Source organism: Acanthopagrus latus, chromosome 13, assembly GCF_904848185.1.
Source record: "Acanthopagrus latus isolate v.2019 chromosome 13, fAcaLat1.1, whole genome shotgun sequence".
Taxonomy (NCBI): Eukaryota; Metazoa; Chordata; class Actinopteri; order Spariformes; family Sparidae; genus Acanthopagrus; species Acanthopagrus latus.
Genome location: NC_051051.1, coordinates 19,688,537 through 19,707,242, shown reverse-complemented (window position 1 = coordinate 19,707,242; position 18,706 = coordinate 19,688,537). Strand labels below are relative to the sequence as shown.

Sequence of the window (18,706 nt, the reverse complement as noted above, 5' to 3'; positions counted from 1 at the left end):
TTTTTGGAGATGCATCGTTCCTCCAAAACGAGACAAGAGACCTTGCTGTAGATTAAGCTACTATAAGTATTCCATTTAAATTATTATGGGTCAAAACTCAGAATCAGGATATTTTCACTGTAGTTTTGTTTTTTCATCTTACTAATAAACTATATATATAGTTTATTAGTAATAAACTATATATATAGTTTATTAGTCAAAATGTTGTTGTAAACTGGAACTATGACTAGTCAGTGTTTTAAGCCTCTAGGTGGATTCCTTCCCGATTATAACAAATGAGTTTCCATCATTATAGCTGGCTGATATATATGTATATATATATATATATATATATATATATATATATATATATATATATATATATATATATATATATATATATATATATATATATATATGTATATATATATATATATATATATAGTACTGTAAGTGATCATGTGACCTGTCTGAAAGGCTTTTAGCTGCAGCAGTGAACGTCTTGAATAACTGATGAGGAGCATGATGGCTTGATGAAATGTCTCATGTAGAATGTAGAATGTGGTGGACTCTCTGCTGTATTTTCTTTCCATTTGTCTGCTCACACATGTCTGGAAAATGTTTGGATGTCTGCGCCTTTCCTTCCCTCTGACACATGCATGGCTATTTCTGTTGTCTGCCTTCACTCAAAAATATGTTTGCTTGTTGTTAATGTACTTTGAGGTTTGAACTTCTCTGTGCAGTAACGTTGAAATGTTTGTTGTCAATCAAGTATGTTTTTTTTTTTTTTTCAGATAATCATTTATTCATTTTTCAAGGAAAAATACCAAAATGTATTTGCCTCCAGCTTCTCAAATGTGAGGATTTGTTGCATTTCTTGACAAAAACAAGACATTTAAAGACATCACTTTGGACTTTTTGAAGTTCTGATTTGCCCTTTTCAACTATCAGAAAAAGCTGTCAGATAAATGTAATGGAGTAAAAGAAAAATATTCACCTCTGAACGGCACTGGAGTAGAAGCAGAGAAATAACTAAATGGAAATAGTTATGGGAAGTACAAGTACCGGTACCTTGAAATTGTAGGCCTACTCACCTAAAAATGAAATCAAGTCATGTTCTACTCGCCTCCGTGTCGGTAGAATCTGGGGTGAAGTTTTGCACATTTTTGGAGCTTCACAACAAAACAGTGCAGTAGATGGGGACTTTAAATCACATTATGTTAAAACGTTGAAAACAACACGTTTACTATGAAGGCTGGATGTTCCAAAAAATAACTGAAAACTTATTGGTACAATTATTGTATATTTACTTTTTAATTAAAATATACATTCATGGGAATCAAATATATGATGTAATGTAACTTTTGATATAAAACTGATTTGACATGTTTGTCGTAAAGCTCAAGAAATGTTCTGCACATTGAAAAACTTTACCCGACTTTCCATCAGCAAGGTGTAAGAAGATACTGACTGAATTGTCATTTTTGGGTGAACTTAACCTTTAATGTATATGACATAGTTACATCATACTGTGTACATATTCATACATGTATAGGCTACATTACTAGAGGAAATGTACCTAATTACATCCCATCACTCTACTGTTCTTGTTGTTTTTAAATAAAGGTTTTTGTTATAAAATATACTTTTGTCAAAGTAACACGTTGCTCAGAAAATAAAATTACATGAGCTATAAGACAAAGGGAGTCAAGCTAAAGTACATTACTAAAGTAAAAGCACCTTGTTACATTCCAACAGTGTACTGTTGTTGTTGTTTTTGAATTTTGTTTTTTCTTAAGAAATATACATCTGTCATTGTAACATCTTTCTCATGAAATAGAATAAAATCATCATATAGGACAGTTTTTATGTGACCTGCAGTCAGTAAACAGGCCACCTTCTCTAAGACATTTCCAAAAAAGTCTCAGACGTCACAGCTGCGTGCGCGTTCGCGACCCATTTATAAACCGCTGCGTCTCTCTGACGTCACCGCCCTCCGCTAACAGAAATCCCTGATAACGCGACGCGCGCCCCCGCTCACACCTCTGAATGGGGGCTCAGCTCCTGACAGCCAGTCCAGTAGTAGCTCTAATCGTAGACGCCGCGGTCCTGCTCGTCCAGTCTGGTCCGCTGTTTTTCCACACACACGCACACACACATACACACACACACACACCGGTAGTCAACGGCTCTGCTCCTCCGGTACCACACGGTCATTTCTTCAGGTAGTCTGACCGCGCACTGACAGTCCAACTAGTTCGGTTAGTGTACTGACTCTTCTCTTCTTCAGCCCGGCAAGTTAGTGTTCTGACGGGCGGAGCTGTCTCTGTCTGTCCAGGAATGAGAAATGATGGCCGGCTCTGCAGCAGAGGAGAAAACCTTCCGACGGTTCCTGGAGCTCTTTCTTCGGGAGATGAGAATGCCTCTGCAGGAGAGCGACCCGGTGCCGATGCGCCCCTTGTCGGACCTGGTGACTGAGGACGAGGTGGAGGGGGAATGCCTCGACCTGTGTCTCCAACACCTCTACAAATAGTTAAGTGTCGACTTTCTGTTATGGCATGTTGTTTATTTCCGTGTGTGTGTGTGTGTCTGTATGCATGTGTGTGTGCATTTTAACTCCCAGTAGCTGCTAAATATCCGTGTTTTGAACGTGAAATTATGTGGAGGAGGTGAGCGACCCCGGCGGGGTCAGACAAGCCGGGATGCCCCGCGGGATGCCGGATACCCGCCTCACGCCGTGCTGGGTGTGTCCGACGCCAAGTTTAGACAAGTGTGTTTATGCAGAGGACAAGAGGAATTACAGCTAAAGCAGAAGTTCAAATGTGACACCGCCTCACACGGGGCTGTGTCGTTTTTTAACGCTCTGCAGGCTCATTTAAAAAAAAAATCTGCGTTCGCCACCTTAATTGCACATCTCACGGCACACACTGACGCCAGCGGTGACAGTGCTGCTGGAGGTCCACAAAAGGTGAACCCCTGGATTTGCGTAACAGCTCGACGTCATCATGGTGTAGGAGGGGGAGGAAGCCATCGCCATCACTGCTGAGCGCATCTTCGTGCAGGCTATAAATAACCCCACCGGTTACGTTATTAGCCTCACTCGTTAGTCTGATCGTTACACTTTTAAAAGCCCAGACACAGACTGGGCAAACCACTTAAAGCTGCTCATGACATTGTCAGCGCTTTGCTCCTAAATGTGAAGGTGAAATATGACGTGTCTCTCCAGATGCATGAGGGGTAACAGTTAAATTTGACAGCTCTCCAGATTCAAAGACAAACTTGATGAAAAATGAGTCAGACTCAGAGAAAACGCTCTGCCCTGAGCTCTGTTGCCTGGCCTGGTTTTGAATCCAAAATAGGTGCAGAAACTGTGCTGGGGAGAACAGGGTGGACGGACTCATCTAGGGCAACGAGTAGCAAGGGGACTGCTGCTGCTGCTGCTGCCTGCATGTACATTTCAGAAAAAAAGCAGAGAAAAAAGGCAGACCCTCTCTACAGACACATTATCTCCAGCAGCGATGGAGATGGAGAGCATATGTTGGTGGCAGGAGGGATCACATGCAGACAGTAGTGCTGTCAGGTCTTTTCACTGGAAGGCGGTTCACATGTTTAAACCTGCCGGAGCAGAACTACACATTCATGTCCAGGCTCGATGGAATATATGATCAACACTCAACATCTTGCACAGCTTGCTCTCCCATCCCCCTCCCCTCCTATTCTGACAGCATGCTCGCACACTTGTCTACTGGCAATTGATGGAGAAATGTGAATAGATTAGGTTTGGTGCATCCATCTTTGTTTAAATGTCTATTTCAGATAATTAACCGAAGTCACGCCGCTCCTGGTGGAGCAAATGAGACCTTATTTTGAGGAAAAAAAAAATCGGTTTGGTAGTGAATGGAAAGACAAATATATTTTTTTTAGATCCATTTTGAATTGTGCCATGACCTTTTCATTTTCATTTCATTCAATTTTAACCGTCATGAAAGTCACAGTTTGTGGTAAATGAAGTAAAACATCATCCGGTTTTGTGCTAAACTGCTCAGTGAACAAGTCGTGCCCAACACGTCACCAACACCGACATGACCGCCAACTTGACACAGAATAGGAACTAAAAAAGATGAAGCACAGCGTTAGACCTGGGCATTCGGGGCTATTTCCCCTAATGTTTTGGGAATAGTCCCGGATCTCTGTGCCTTAAAAACAAGAAATCAAATATAATTGCCTCATGATGAAAATAACCCTAGAGGTTTTTTACGTGGTTGCGTATTGAGCATCCAGCAAATGCAACATTGTCACCAATGCAAATTGTGCAGAAGCTGACCTGACTTTCCTTATCGCATATGCCCATATATACAGAGTCAGAATAATTTGTTGCAAATTCAACATCTATGTTATTCTTTACCCCTCTATGCGTCACTGATATTACCAGAGCCCGTCTATTAGCCTACTGTTTAGTACCATTGCAGCTTTTATAGTAGTTAGTTATTATGGATGTACGGAGGTTTATAGTAGTTATTATGGATATACAGAGGTTTATAGTAGTTAGTTATAATGGATATATGGAGGTTTATAGCAGTTAGTTATTATGGATATACAGAGGTTTATAGTAGTTAGTTATTATGGATATACGGACGTTCTTTGGGAACAAAAAGACGCAGCCAGAGCAAGAAGATGTTGAGAGTGAGACATCATCTCCCCCAACCTCTGAGGAGGAGCAGGGATAGCTTGCTTGCACAGATTCAGCAGTCCCGCCGTGAATTCAACCTCTATATGGTCACCTTGACACCGCGTAGGCGCATGTGTTAATTATTCTAATTTTAATTTCTAATTTTGCCCGCTGTGGTAAATCAAATCGGAATTGTGGCTGTAGTCTGGGTGTGTAGGATCTGTTAAATGATTATTTTTTTCTCTTAATACCCTACAAAGCCTACTGTAGGCCTAATGCAGATAGACAATAAAGTTAAGAAATTATAATAGGGAATGTTCTACCTGCTCTAATAGCCTATGCACACAGCACAGGTCTTATTACAGGCTTTAATATCTTTAATGTAAATGTTACTCAGTAGGCCTATAGTGAGGGAAAATTAGCTTTATTTGTGACTAGAATATGATGATTCATGTCAGCTAAAGATGAGAATATTAAGGTTTGTTGTACACCCAGTGCTGGCTGTACTTTTTAAAGGAGTAATCAGTAATCAGATTACTTTGTCAAGGTAACTGAGGCTAAAGCCATGGAGGTTTTGCACTCCCGGTGACGCCCCTGTGTCTGAAATCAGGTCATATGCGGCAAACCGGAAGGGGCATGACTTAGACGCTCTGTAGCGTGCTTTTCTTTAAGACTCATGGGCGCTGTCATTGTTTTGAAACGTAAAGTAGCAAGTGCTCATGTTTTGTTTGCACAGAAGTTGCCGTTTTAAAGGTGCAGTTTGTAAGGCATAGCTAGAATTTTATTTAAAACCATCAAAAAAAGAACTTACATTATGTGTGGTAAGTGGAGAATCAGCATTGTTGCCACTATGTCTAAGATGTCTTTGTGTATATTGTGTTGTGGAGATGTCCAATGAAGTTGCTAACCAGACAGCCCTTGCCTGTCACAATGCCACTTTGTACCGCAAGCGGCGACAGTGCAATATCTGGGAAATGAAAAATGGTGGACCATCTGAATTCAAGTTTGACAAGCTAAGAGGAGCTAAACTGTCTCTTTAACACATTGTAAAAACAATTCATTGAAACTTGGTTTGAAATAGAATTCAACAAAACAGTCTTGGTGTGTCTTTCAACAATAACCTTGGGTTTGCTTGAAGTTAATCCTTATTTCAAGTGAAAATATTTCAATTATCAAAGCTGTTTTTGCCTGCTGCTGATTCCTGACAGTTTATTGAACTACTGGCTGTGTTTGGTTTCAGTAAGGAAATGGAAGCAGGACAAGGTTAGCTTAGCTTAGTATGAAGAGAGGATGAAACAGCTAGCCCAGCTCTGTTGGCATCTCTAAAGTTCAAATTTGACTTGTTGTACATCAAATCCCAACTTTCAATTGGGCATGAGGGTGAGTAGATAATGGATGACTTTCGATTTTTTTTTGTTGAACTTTTCCTTTAATCAGCACACAAAGGAGAATTAAAGCAAAAGACTGCTACTGTTTCCTGACGAACACTAGTTAGCAAATCTGCTCAGTACATCCATGCACAGTCTTGGGCTATAGTGCAGGTTGCCAGATAAAGTTGTATACATCTCTCAAACCTGGCAACAACAACATTTCAGAAAGCTGTCACATAGTCACTGCACCCGGCTGTTTCTTTTTGCCAAGGAACAGCTCCAAAGAAGACAGTCTGGCTGTTTATCCCCCTAAAGTCACAGGAAGCAGGGCTAACCCGCCTGCCACATCCAAACACGACCTGACTCCAGCTCTGTACTTCAAGCACAGACTGGATTCAATCTACCGCCCACTCTCACAGAGAAGTGCGAGTTAGAAATTTGTTTAAGCTTTAGTCAGCTGGGTGAGTGTGAGTGTCCCCCCCTCACCACCTGGTGCCTCTCGCCATGGACTAATCGAAGAAAGCAGAAAGTCAAGTACCAATCCAAGAGTTTGAATCTTGAGCCTACACAATGATTTTTACTGTGAGATGACATGTTCTATAGCATCTGTATATTTTTGGTTCTATTAGGCAGACATGTTAGGCCTTTGACTCACATTAAAGGTGCAGTAGGAATGTTAGTCAGAAATTGAACAAAAGGAACAGTGTTGATATTATCCGTATATTGTATTGCAGAGATATATACTGAAGTCGTCATGCATGGCAGCTAGCCCCAGCCTCCCCTCGAAGACTCATGAGCTTGAGAGCTTTAGTTATTGAATATTAAAGGGGAGCTGCTCACATTTTATTGGTGCAGAACATGCCCATTTAGTGTAAAGCTGCAATATAATTATCAACAAAAAGTATATAACAGTTCTGAAGTCATGATGTCTGTGTATTGTGTTGTAAAGGTATATAGCAAAGTTAGCATGCTAACCAACTAGCCGTGTCCAATATCAGTCTAAAGCTCCTGTGCGAGTGGAGTAAATACCAGTACTCCTCTGGTTCTCCATATTCAGTCCTGACTGCTGGCTGCACTGCTAACTAAGCTCACTAGCTAATGGCATCTAAAGTTAACAGCAGTTAGCGGTTACTCTAGTGTTATGCTAACCCTTATTCTTTGGAGTGTGAATTCAAGAGGTGGCCTTTTTATTCATATTGTACCTTTAAAAAACAAACAAACAAACAAACAAACAAACAAAAAAACGCGGGGGTGGAGGAGTGTAACTAAGTAAATTTACTTAAGTAGACTACAAGTGTCTCACTTTTGTACTTGAGTATTTTCATTTTCTGCTATTTTATACTGACACTCCACCATAGTTTTGAGGTAAATATTGTGCTTTTACTCCTCTACATTTATTTGATAACTTAAGTTACTATATACTTAAAAAAAGGGCTGAATATGGAATCTGATAATCGACCAGGCAAATAGTCAGTCGACTCATTATATTTATATTTTATTTTATTTTATTTTATTATATATGATCTGAACCCCACATCACTCATCAGTGAGGGCCCTGCGATGAGCTGGCGACTTGTCCAGGGAGTACCCTGCCCTCGCCCTGAGACAAGGCTGGGATTGGCTCCAGCAGCAACACCCCGTGACCCCATGGAAAGGGATAAGCGGTTACGGACAATGACATGACATGACATGACATATGATCTGATACTATATTTTATTATATATACTTTCAATAGATGTAGCTGATAAGCCATTTACATTTTATGCGGTACTTGTACTTGTAATGGAGTAGTAGTTTACATTGCTGCATTTCTACTTTCACTTTAGAAAAATAGATTTTTAACAACTCTCTGGGCTCCCTGACAACTACAAGCCTTTTGATGTTGAACAAAAGCAGAAACAAGGCAGGACCATGTGATTACATGATGACTGGCTGTTGTAATTTTTTAGTCTACAGCTCTCCAAAGCACACAAATTAGATTGGTGTGTGATCCCTAATGTCAGTGTTTGGCTGAAAGCTGCAGTTTGCACAGTCATTTAAATGGAGTCTGTCCAATCTGGCTTTGTGAAATGGTTATTAGCAAAAATAGCTGCAGCTCACCGCCTAACTTGCTTTGTGAAAAAGACTTCTGTCTCTCTTTCTCTGGCTGAGCCTTCATCTTATACAGTAAAGTTGGCTCAGTGGACTATGAATCACTCGTTGGCCCCTCTCCATCAAACATTTTATCTTAAGAGGCCCTTTCAGAAGCTAACTCTTCAAGCTGCTCACAAGGTCAAGAGGGACACTCATTTTTTTTTTTTTTTTTTGGGGGGGGTTTTATGTGCACAGCTGCGAGAGGTTTGTGACAGGACTAGTCAGATGTCCACAAAAATCATGAGGGCTCATCTTCTGAGGATCGTGAATATCCCACACTGTCCCAAAAATCCAGAAAAAGCATCAGTCATTTCAACAAATGGCCAAAAATGACATAGCTGTAGTAATTCGGGAGCAAAGGAGGAAGTAGTGTTACATTATTAGAGTCGGCAGAGCGTTCGATGTGTGGTCACATCAGCATTGGATTATGTATCATGACTGTGATTGTTACTGAACCTTAGCAAAGACATTCATTTAAAAAGGTATGATTAAAGTTGACAAACATTTCTAGTTTTACTTTGTAATTGATTCACTTTATAATACATCAATTTGTTTTCACAACACTACAGCACTTATGTATGCTGCAGGAAATGAGTTCTGAAAAAGACTGAAATATTCAGAAGCGATATATTGTGAAAAGGCTCTAACAACTCCACATCAAACAGTGGATAGAGTTGGCAACTAGCTGGTGAAAATAGCGGAGCATTTAGCAGCCAAAATGACGGATATGACTTTCAGGAGCTGGTAGAGACCAAAAACTGAGCTAAGAGTGAAAATTTGACAGGTTTCCAGGCCCACAACTCGAAATGACCAATATTGTTGCACCGTGTCTAGTCTCACATAGCCAGACCTATGCCCATAGCATTGTGAAAAAATTCTCTGACTCGTTTGGATTTCTTCAAACCAATCGCACTTATCTTGGGCGAGGCTAAACCCAGGCTGCCGCAATGCTGCCTCTACAAATTAGTTTCGTGTGAACTTGTTTTGCACGTGGGGAGGCTAGCATTCAAATAACTAAATCCCCTTAGTAGAAAAGATAACAGCTGCTAGCTTTGTTATTTGTACCATTAGCAACAAGGTTAGTGTTCCAGCAACTTGCCATTTCAGTGTGAACTTTGTGACAGTAACACATAGATAGCGGAAGGTAGGGGAACACGGCCTGAAAAGCGTGCCTGATGGCTTACACCAACAGTCTATATCAGCTGAGTCAGACTGCTCCATAACTGCTGAATGTATGAATAAGACTGCCATATCAATGTAAAAGGTGGTAATTTGTAAGTGCCAAAAAACACAGTCACTGTAAGATTACACATGTTGATGTTTTACTCCAAATTCTAATGTTTCCGTAAACCTTGTAAAATAATTGTTCTGCCTCAATGTAAGCAAATCTTAACCATAATGGTGTAATGGTTTTATTTCTAGTAGTAGGGTTGCTGAGAGCATGGACCAAGATCATGTCGTATAATTTAGATGACTTGTTGGAATTTTTACAACACATCTCAAGCCATGTCTGGCCAATCTGTCGGAGATATCTTACACTGGACTTTAAACTGAACCCACAAACATACATGACATCTGCTGGATCACACACTTAATATGGAGGAAGCTGCTGGATTTGTTTCCATCACTTCAGCTCCTGATCTCACAGATTTCATTGCTGTCTGGTTTAAAGTGTTCTAATGAGTAAAACGAGCCGCTATAGTGTTGTGGTCAAACGTGCAGACTCCTTACCTGATAGGGAACACAGATCATGTATCAGCTCTCATTCAGAGCGGACACTCAATCTAATGTATCACTTATGCTCCCATTAACGTTGCCTGCTGCCAGTTAAAGATGTTCTCTGTGCTCACAGTCTGCAGTGAAATGTACATGTGACCAGGTCTGAGCTGGCGTATATTTGCATCATATACGTCAGTTGTCATAGTAACAACAACCCAGGCGTCCTTGCACAGAGTAATAATGGTGTTTTGTAGTCAGTGTGAATACAGCAGGCAGCAAGCTAGCCACACTTCAGTCCGACTGGCAGTTTGATAACAGTGCTTTAGACAGCAGCAGTGCAAATAGTACACCAGGTTCTTTGGGTTTTACGTGTTATTTTACTTCCGACTTCTGCTCAAAACAGTTGGGAGATGTAGCAATAAATGATTTGAGATTGTTTAAATTTGCATTAGAGATTTTGCCCTAATGTTTACACGGTTGTAAATATATACTTTTTTGGTTTGTGAAGGACTTGTGTCAAAAATTTGGCTGGGTATCACTAAAAATGCTAGTGCAGATATGATATCCACATTTTAGTACAGAGCTTTTTATAATACTTTACTTAAAAAATAGGTAAACAAGCAGCCCCCACCCCCTTTTTGTCATTGTTAGAGAGACACAGAAGAGAGATGACAGGGAGTGACATGCAGCAAAGGTCGTCTGCCGGATTTAAAGCCTTACAAGGTTCATCCAGGCTTTTTTTTCCCCCAGCTGCCTGCTGTGCTGTGGCTGGTATTCCTGTCACAATACTAGAATTTCTTACTTCCGGACAATACCTTGAAAGATACTGATACTTGATACCATAGGGAAAAACTGACACAACATTGTGGATGTGCTGGTGAAGATTGTCAGTCATCCAGGTCATGGTAATTATAAGTGCTAAGTTGTAGACACTGGACTTGCTTCAGTTGGATTCTTTCACACCTCTTTAATTGCCGTCCTTAGAGGGCTGTGCTGTACACATCTTTGCCAGAGAAGACAGGTGGTTTGAAAGAGGCGTGAAAGAATCCATCTACGTCAAACTGGAAAGACTATCGTTAAACAGAGGAGGTGGCCTATGACCGTACATATCAACCACCTACAATTCCCACCCCAGATATCTTAACAACCATTCACACCTGAACCCACCTAGCACTAACGACCCACAGAAATGCCGGTTGGGTCAACGACTCACATGTGACCCTAATGGGGTCAAAGAGAATTGAGAGCTAGAAAGCACAGTTTTCAGTATGACTGTATCATTACTGTGGAAAATTGGTATTAAAACTGCTTCATATTTTCAGAATCAGTATGTATTGATGTATCAACATTTTTGACAAGACCAGTGGCTGTGAAGATGGCTGATAATAGTGGTCAGAGTAGTCACATCGGGCAATTAAATGCTCCACTATGTTTAGTTGCAGTTAGTTATAAACTGTGTGGGTCAGTTTAGAGCTTTTTTACTTGTGTTATCTGCTAATAAAGAGTGCTGAAACTACTGGTGTCGTTCCTGTGTATAACATTTGTAGGCCTATATCTCTCTTCCTGGAGCTAACTGGGATCATTTTAGGTAATTGAGGCCTGGCATAGCTGTGATGGTAAAACCTGACAAAGAAGCCTATTGTGACTAAAATTAATGTAACTGAAAGCCGAAAGACTGATTTTTCTAATAATATAAACAACAAATCTGTACTGAGTGTGGAATGTCTCTGTCTGGATGATACCTGATCCTCTAAACAAGGTCATGAAGATGCATCCCCACTGGAAACGGGGTTGATGAGTGAGACAAAAGCAAAACAACAGAGTAAGCAAAACCAAAACAATGAGCTGAATGAGCGACTGGAAAGCTGATGGGAATTGCAGAGTCTCTGTCAGCAATAGCTTTCACATGTTCATATAAAAAACAATTATTTATGCATCAGAGCAAAGACAGAGACAACAAGCTAATGCATCTGATCAGATATCCAGTGAGAGCAAAGTATTGATTGAATCCTCACTTCAGATAAAACATGGCCGTGAATACACTGATGCTGGGAGTGTGTGGGATTTCTGGTAATCAGATGAAGGTTACATTTGTTTTGGTTCAATTCTCTAATTTATCTTGTGACAGTGCTGTGCTTATCCTCTGGTTAAGTTTGGGCAAAAAAAAATCACTTGGTTAGGTTCAGGAAAACATCATCTTGGCTTAAAATACCTGGTTTTGTTGCCACAAACAGGGTTGGAAATTGTCCTGAAGTCTCCTTAACAATATCCTGTGCCTGCTTACAAATGTTAAAAGAAAGGGTTGAACTGTTGTCACTAGCTTGGTAGCCTTCCCCTCTGTAGCTCCGTCATCATCACATAGTCCTCCTGATATGAAACCCTGGTCATAAACATTTACTTTAATTGTGATATGACAGGTTTTATAGAAAAGTCAAAAAGACTTGTAGGCCCATGACACATACAAATGTACCAGTTGTTTGCAGAAACGTTAACAACCAACATTTTATCCTGGTGCTGAGGGGTGTTCGCTGAATCAGGTGCTGTTCGTGTGAGAATAAAAAACCCTCAGACACGTGGGCCTTAGGGGTTCGCGGTGAGAACTTTCTCTGCAGTTCTCAAGGAGACTGATGGCATGATGAGTGTGTGCATGTGTTTGTGTGGCGTGTCCAGCATCCTACATGGCTGTCTACTGTAGCCGCGCCGTGAGTGTAATGATAGTTGGAGGCAGCAGCACTGGTGATTCATCCCAACGTGTCATTAGTTTGTCTCTGGGTTGAACAGCTAATAATAGACTTCTGCAAGACGAGAGATCCCCTCTGTGTGAGAGTGTGTGTTAATAAGGGGCGGGTGAAGCACTTGGTGTGCTAGAACGAGTCTGGGGGTGTGGAATGAGTGTGTATGTGTGTGTTAAAGTGACGCTAGTTAGGTTTTAATCCGTTTTCCTCCGGGCAGCTGGGAGTCACGTCTGAAAAGAAGAGGATGCAGTGTACTCCCTCTGAACACTGATTTGGAGTGTGTCTGTGTGGAGGGTTTGCTTCGAGTAGGACTTAAATCGTGATGTGTGTGAATAGAACAAGTATAGACATATAGATGAATGTGGGTTGTAGGCAGGAGTCGTCAAGCCATGCTTAAGGCTCATTTATGCTCCCTTTACATACATAAATATATGAAAACCCTATAACTGTAACTGCCTTGATACTTCCATGCGTCCTTCATGTGGGCTCTGGATCTTAAGCAAATACACAATAGGTGCTGCTCAGAGTCAAAATAGTCTTGCATGTACCTCCACTTTCACTTTCGCCACCTTCCATACTCCTACCAGCTGTTCTGTAGTAATTGTTTGTCTCTGTGCCTGGTTAAGGTCACATCATTCAGATGTTTCAAAACGTCCCACTAACTTGCGTAAGCTCTTCTCGAAAAGTTATGCCATTTTTTACGAATTCTTCCTCTTGTCCTGTGTTTTGCAGAAATATGGATGAATGGAATGCCTAGTACAAACATAAGGCTCTGTCTGTATCAGTAGAACCAAATATGGCCTGAAAGTAAAGGTTATCATCTACAAAACTGTCCAACAATATTTAGTCATTTAACAGTAGACAACTTATTTGGGCTTTGCCATTATGATCTTCGCCAGAAAACTGAGACTTGGGGAAAAAAATGGAAAGAAAAAGTCTCAAACTTCAGCAATTATAACTATCAGTTATTATGGACAGTTTTGTTTTAACTTAAAGGAATGAAAAGAAAAGTTTTTCTTATTTGGTTGAAAAACGCTTTATTATGATTCACATTTTTTTTTGCAAATATGTTCTGACAGACACAAAACTTGATATAAACTTGAGTTATATGTACTTTAAAACATTCAATATTGTAGATTGGCAAATGTACACGGTAGGATAACCATCCATCTACAGGTATGTAGGTATGCCTTGAAACCGGTATATTGTGCAACACTAGCTCCTTGAAATCAAATTTTGCCTTCCTAAATCCTCATTATTCAACCGTCATGTTTCCATCACATCTGAGCAGCTTGATGACAAAGAAACGACCTCTGCCTTCACAACACTGATTTGATTTAGGAGCTCTTGCTAGCTTGGTGGTACATTTCTTGGCTGGAATGTGTCTGGTATTTTATCAGAATTTGCTGCTTTTCCTCTAATTAAAAAGAAAGTAATCATGGAGTTAGGTCATTTAAATCACATGCTAGGATAATTACTGCTTAGTTTGTGGACGTCAGAGAGAAGAAGTACATCAGTCAGTTTCAGATTAGTGCTTTGTGATTGAATAACCCCCACACTGACACAGACTACGTTCATGTGTTAAAGGGGGCGACTGCTGACCATGATTACCCCAAACATTTCTGTTTTCAGTGTCAGTGTAGATGTGTTGAGTACCACTTGGTTTGGAGCTTTAGAGAGTGAAACTGGCTTTCACTTTGAAGTCATTTCAAATTTTCTTAACACCTCTTAAAGGCCCAGAGGACAATTAGCTGTAATTGTTTTTTATTGGCCGGCAAACCTATTATGTGCAAAAGGCCTTGTGGGTTTTTATTGTTTTTTAAGGCTGAATTTCTTTTTTTCAGGAGCTTTTAGCACTGATCAATTAGCACAACAATGGTGTATATTCTATCAGATGTTACCAAGGGAAAGATCTGGGGTACTTTTTAAAAGATACTTCACATTATTATTGTTTTTCATCAATGCACCTTACCTTTAATGGCAAGAAATAAAATATTACCCATGGCCTCTGTCTGGTTACACTGTTATGAAAGAAATTGTTATGTCTTGCCTTATGCCTTGTTTTCCTTCACACTTCTATTTTCAGATAACACTAATTTCCTAATAGTTTGTTTTGTGTACAATGACAGAAAAGGCATTAAAACACTTGCATTATTAAAAATTTGGGTTTCTGAAGGAGTAAATGGTGGTATGGGACAATTCAGCTAGCACAGGGCTTGTGACCTAACCCTAACCCCTGTGATAGGATGTAAGCTAACAAGCTAACAATGAGCTGCACAGCTTCTTTCGTGTTACTATTGTTAAGGCTAGACTGAAGAAAGATTGCGGTGGTTGGTATTTCCGGTGTTATAAGTTGGCTGGATTTACACAGATTACATTACTTGCCCCATCACCCCTTTCCTCATCCTGGTTTTAAAATACATCAATATTTTGTCAAAAGATGGATGCTACTGTCTGTCTCTGTCTGTTTATATTGTATATATTATAGTCACTGTTTGTGTATTGTCTTCAATGTATGCAGCTCCTTCATCAAGATAAATTCCTCACTTTGTAAAATCCTTCTTAGTAATAAATATGTTTCTGATTCTGATTCTGACTCTGAGGATTTAAACCCAATGCAAATAGGTAACCTGATAATGAGGGAAAAGGAGTTGGTTAGGTCATTGAGAAGTTGGAGCTGCGCATCGTGCCATCTGTCCTTATAAAATGGCTCCCTATTGTTCGTTACTCAAATGGACTTAAAGCTTTAAGTTTATGTAACAGCAGGTGTCCTGGTGGTCTAGATGTATGACATTGTTGGAGTTTAACTGTAATGACCCTTGTCTAAATTTGATTGGCTTTAGGTGAGCCATGCCATTTATTTGGAGTTCAGTATCAGCCTCCAATAGACTGATCTCATAATTCTTTATTGTATTGAATTCAAATTATATATACTATCCTATAGTAATCACATGCACAGCCTTGTCCATTCAGAATACAAAAAACCCTCTTGGTACTCTGACGTCACTGACTGTTTGTACTGACTGCTGATGAATTCATGATGACTTGAAGAGGAGTAAGAGGGGGAGTTAAGTGACCCATGACACACACACACACACAACACACACACACACGCACACACAGTGAGAGCTGATAGATCGTAATTGAAGGGAGAGCCTTTCTAGACCTCATTAAACAGAAATGTCTCCCGCAGCTGTAACAAACTAGGGGGTAGATCCGGCTTCCTCCGGCACACATGACACACTCAAGTATGTACACACACACACACACACACAATTAGAAGAGTAGGTGGTGTTAGTGGAGCTGCTGGTGACGGATTTATTAAAGGATAAACCACAAACTGTTGTTGTACTGATGGAGCTGCTGTGAGCACGTACAGTACTGTATGACATGACAGACGTAGCACAAAAACACCTGTTTCACGAGGTAGTTTATGAATGATAATCAAACTAATTATTTTTGGTGTGTTGCTAATGAAATACACATTGTGGCTGCTGATTTAAAACTTTAAAGTAAGTGTAAGATAAAGCTGCAATTGTATTTAAATGTATTTAACATTATCTTCACATTCATTTTATGGTCATACAATTAAGCTATTGTTTTATTAATTTTTTAATCAACAATTGAGCTATTTTTCTTAATTATGTAATTCTATCGATCAAATTATTGATGGATTGATCAAGAAATCCACTAAGTTGAAGCTCTACGTGTTTTTATTTTTGGGTAAATGGTATATTCATTATATTGTTTTTGCTGCTTTCAAAGAAGGGTAACGGTAAGGTGTATAATTTTTCCAGCTTTTAGCTAGTTAGCTACTAAAACAGCTTTTATTAGCTCTGAATTGGGACTTCTGGAGAATTCAAGGTTTAGTAGCTTGATGTTTTGCCATTGAATCTAACGTTAGAGTTGCCGGACACTGAAAGCTGATTATTTTGGCTGTAGCCCTGTCTTTGCTGGCATGAATAACCAATATAGCCTTATGGTTACGCTTCGTCCCTTAATGAGTTTACAGTAGCTATAAAAATAATTATTGAATTTTGAAAGGAAATTAAGTAGTGTCTTTTCAGTGGATAGCTGTTGAACTGGTTGGAATCAGCAGGTAGGCCTAAACACATTGTACTATTATAGCATTATTGTATACAAGTGGTGCCCAGGTGTCAAGTGTGGCTTCACCATGACACAGATGTTTGACTGCGTAAACAGGTGATTTTTGTGATTTTTAGTGGGCACCCATTCAGCTGGGTAAATCTCCCCAACTTCACCCTGTCACACTGTATTTTACTGAGATGATCAACCACATTATTAGTCGTGTCCTCCAGTTCAAGGTCGGGCTCGTTTTGTTTGGAAAAAGCAAACCCCTCCAGGGCTTTATTAATGAGGACTTCCCTCAGGCCATCGAGCAGAAGTAGGATGCTGTGCAGGAGAGAGGAAATACTGCCAATACAGGAGTGTGTAGCAGCATTAATATCCACCTGCCCACACACTCTTATCACTCCTACACTCCAGGGGCTGTGTTCACACGGAGCTGGTGCATTTCAGAACGAGTGACCATTTCATCTGTAGTACCACAGAGTAATCTGTGCACAATACAGAAAATTAAGGAGCATTTAATACATTAAGAGCACTTAAATAGCATTAAATCTGGTGACAAACAAGAACATTCTGTACAAAGCTGATGCTGATTAATGATTAAAAACATAATCATGGATGGAAAATTAGTGAAAAAGGGATGATAGGGATTTATTTCTTCATGATTTTAACATTGTATGTGCACCACATAGTGATTTTAATCCTCCACTTGTCCTTCTGCCCCATAATCACAGCCAGAAATACCTACTGTTTTATTTAGCACACTCGTTGGTATTTGTTCTGTAATAATTAAGGTTACATCAAGGCAGGCAGGCTGTGTAGTAAAAGAATAAACATACAGTTGTGGGCTGGGGACTGAACCATCTCTGTAATTTGGAGCCAGCCATTGTGCCTTTATAGCCACAGAGGAGCAAGTTTCTACACTCCGATCTCCTTGGAATATCAATCTTTTCCAATGTCGGACTTCGGCACCACATCTCGTCAGTTGGGACAGTTGCTAATAGGAAGACTGCTGAAGGTGTGTAGTGTGACTTTCAGGGAGATCCTAAAGAGAACAGAAAACGACTCACAATGGAGAAAAATGTAATCCTTAATGAACCCAAATTATACTTTTCACACTGTTAACAGTCTGTCAGGGTTTTGGCTCTTTAAAAGTAGCTGCAATTATTAGTTGATTGATTAACGATTCCATTGCAAAATTAATTACCAAATCGTTTGATAATTGATTGTTTCAGTTATTTTTCACACAAATGTCAAACATTTGTTATTTCCACGTTCCTAAATTTAAATATTTGCTGCTTTTTATGGTAGTAAATAAAGAGTCTTTGATTGACGATTGAATTAATCAGTGTGGATGCTCACATTATTATTATCATACTGTAGTTGTTGGACTTGGTGTGGACGACCCTTAAATTTGATAATTTAATTAAACTAACTCATGTATCAAAAATCGTTCAATACTTGATTTAGCTTAGTCCTAGTATGAAGTGCTTCTGGGAGATTTAAAAATATCAACATATATATTGTGTATACCGATACAGCCTAAAGAATCGCAATATTTTTTTAAGGCCATATTGCCCAGCCCTATTATCGTGTAAAGGTTAGGAAAGTGTCCTCAGATCCAACAGTGTTGGATGTTGTTGGTTCTTGTTGAACTTTATGTAACTGTTCTTGCTCAATTGAAAAATGTCAGCAATTGGTAATATCCACAGGGCTGAGAATCTGAGCGAGGTGTGAAAGTTGAAATGTTAAAGGTGCTAAAGTATTTCTTTTGGGGCATTTTTTTTGCCTTCCCAAAAGAAGCATGACCGAGGGAATGACGTGCAATGAAAGGTCTCTGACATTGTGGTTAATAGCAGGGCGCCCCAAGCTTTTCATTTATTGGAAGAGGTCCATTAGCCCTCAGCCAGCAGAATGAAGCTGTATTCATGAAGTAGGCTCTTGAGCATTTCCAACAATATGTTCTCCTTTCTGCTTTAATTAGAAGATCAAAAGGTCACCGCTAGACCGG

At 39.8% G+C, this 18,706-nt stretch overlaps 1 protein-coding gene across 3 annotated transcripts in view; it reads left to right on the top strand.

The window, feature by feature from the left end:
• Nucleotides 1-1,431: 1,431 nt before the first annotated feature.
• Nucleotides 1,432-18,706, top strand: part of ppm1e (protein phosphatase, Mg2+/Mn2+ dependent, 1E) — a 50,924-nt gene continuing 33,649 nt past the window's right edge. Inside the window, exons 1-2 of one of the 3 annotated variants that reach the window (XM_037120366.1) lie at nt 1,432-2,240; nt 2,318-2,511. In XM_037120366.1, coding sequence (XP_036976261.1) covers nt 2,327-2,511 — 185 coding nt within the window. In that variant the 5' untranslated portion in view covers nt 1,432-2,240; nt 2,318-2,326. Of the gene's footprint in view, nt 2,512-18,706 lie in introns of all 3 variants that reach the window. The other 2 variants (XM_037120364.1, XM_037120365.1) reach the window with 2 other exon arrangements.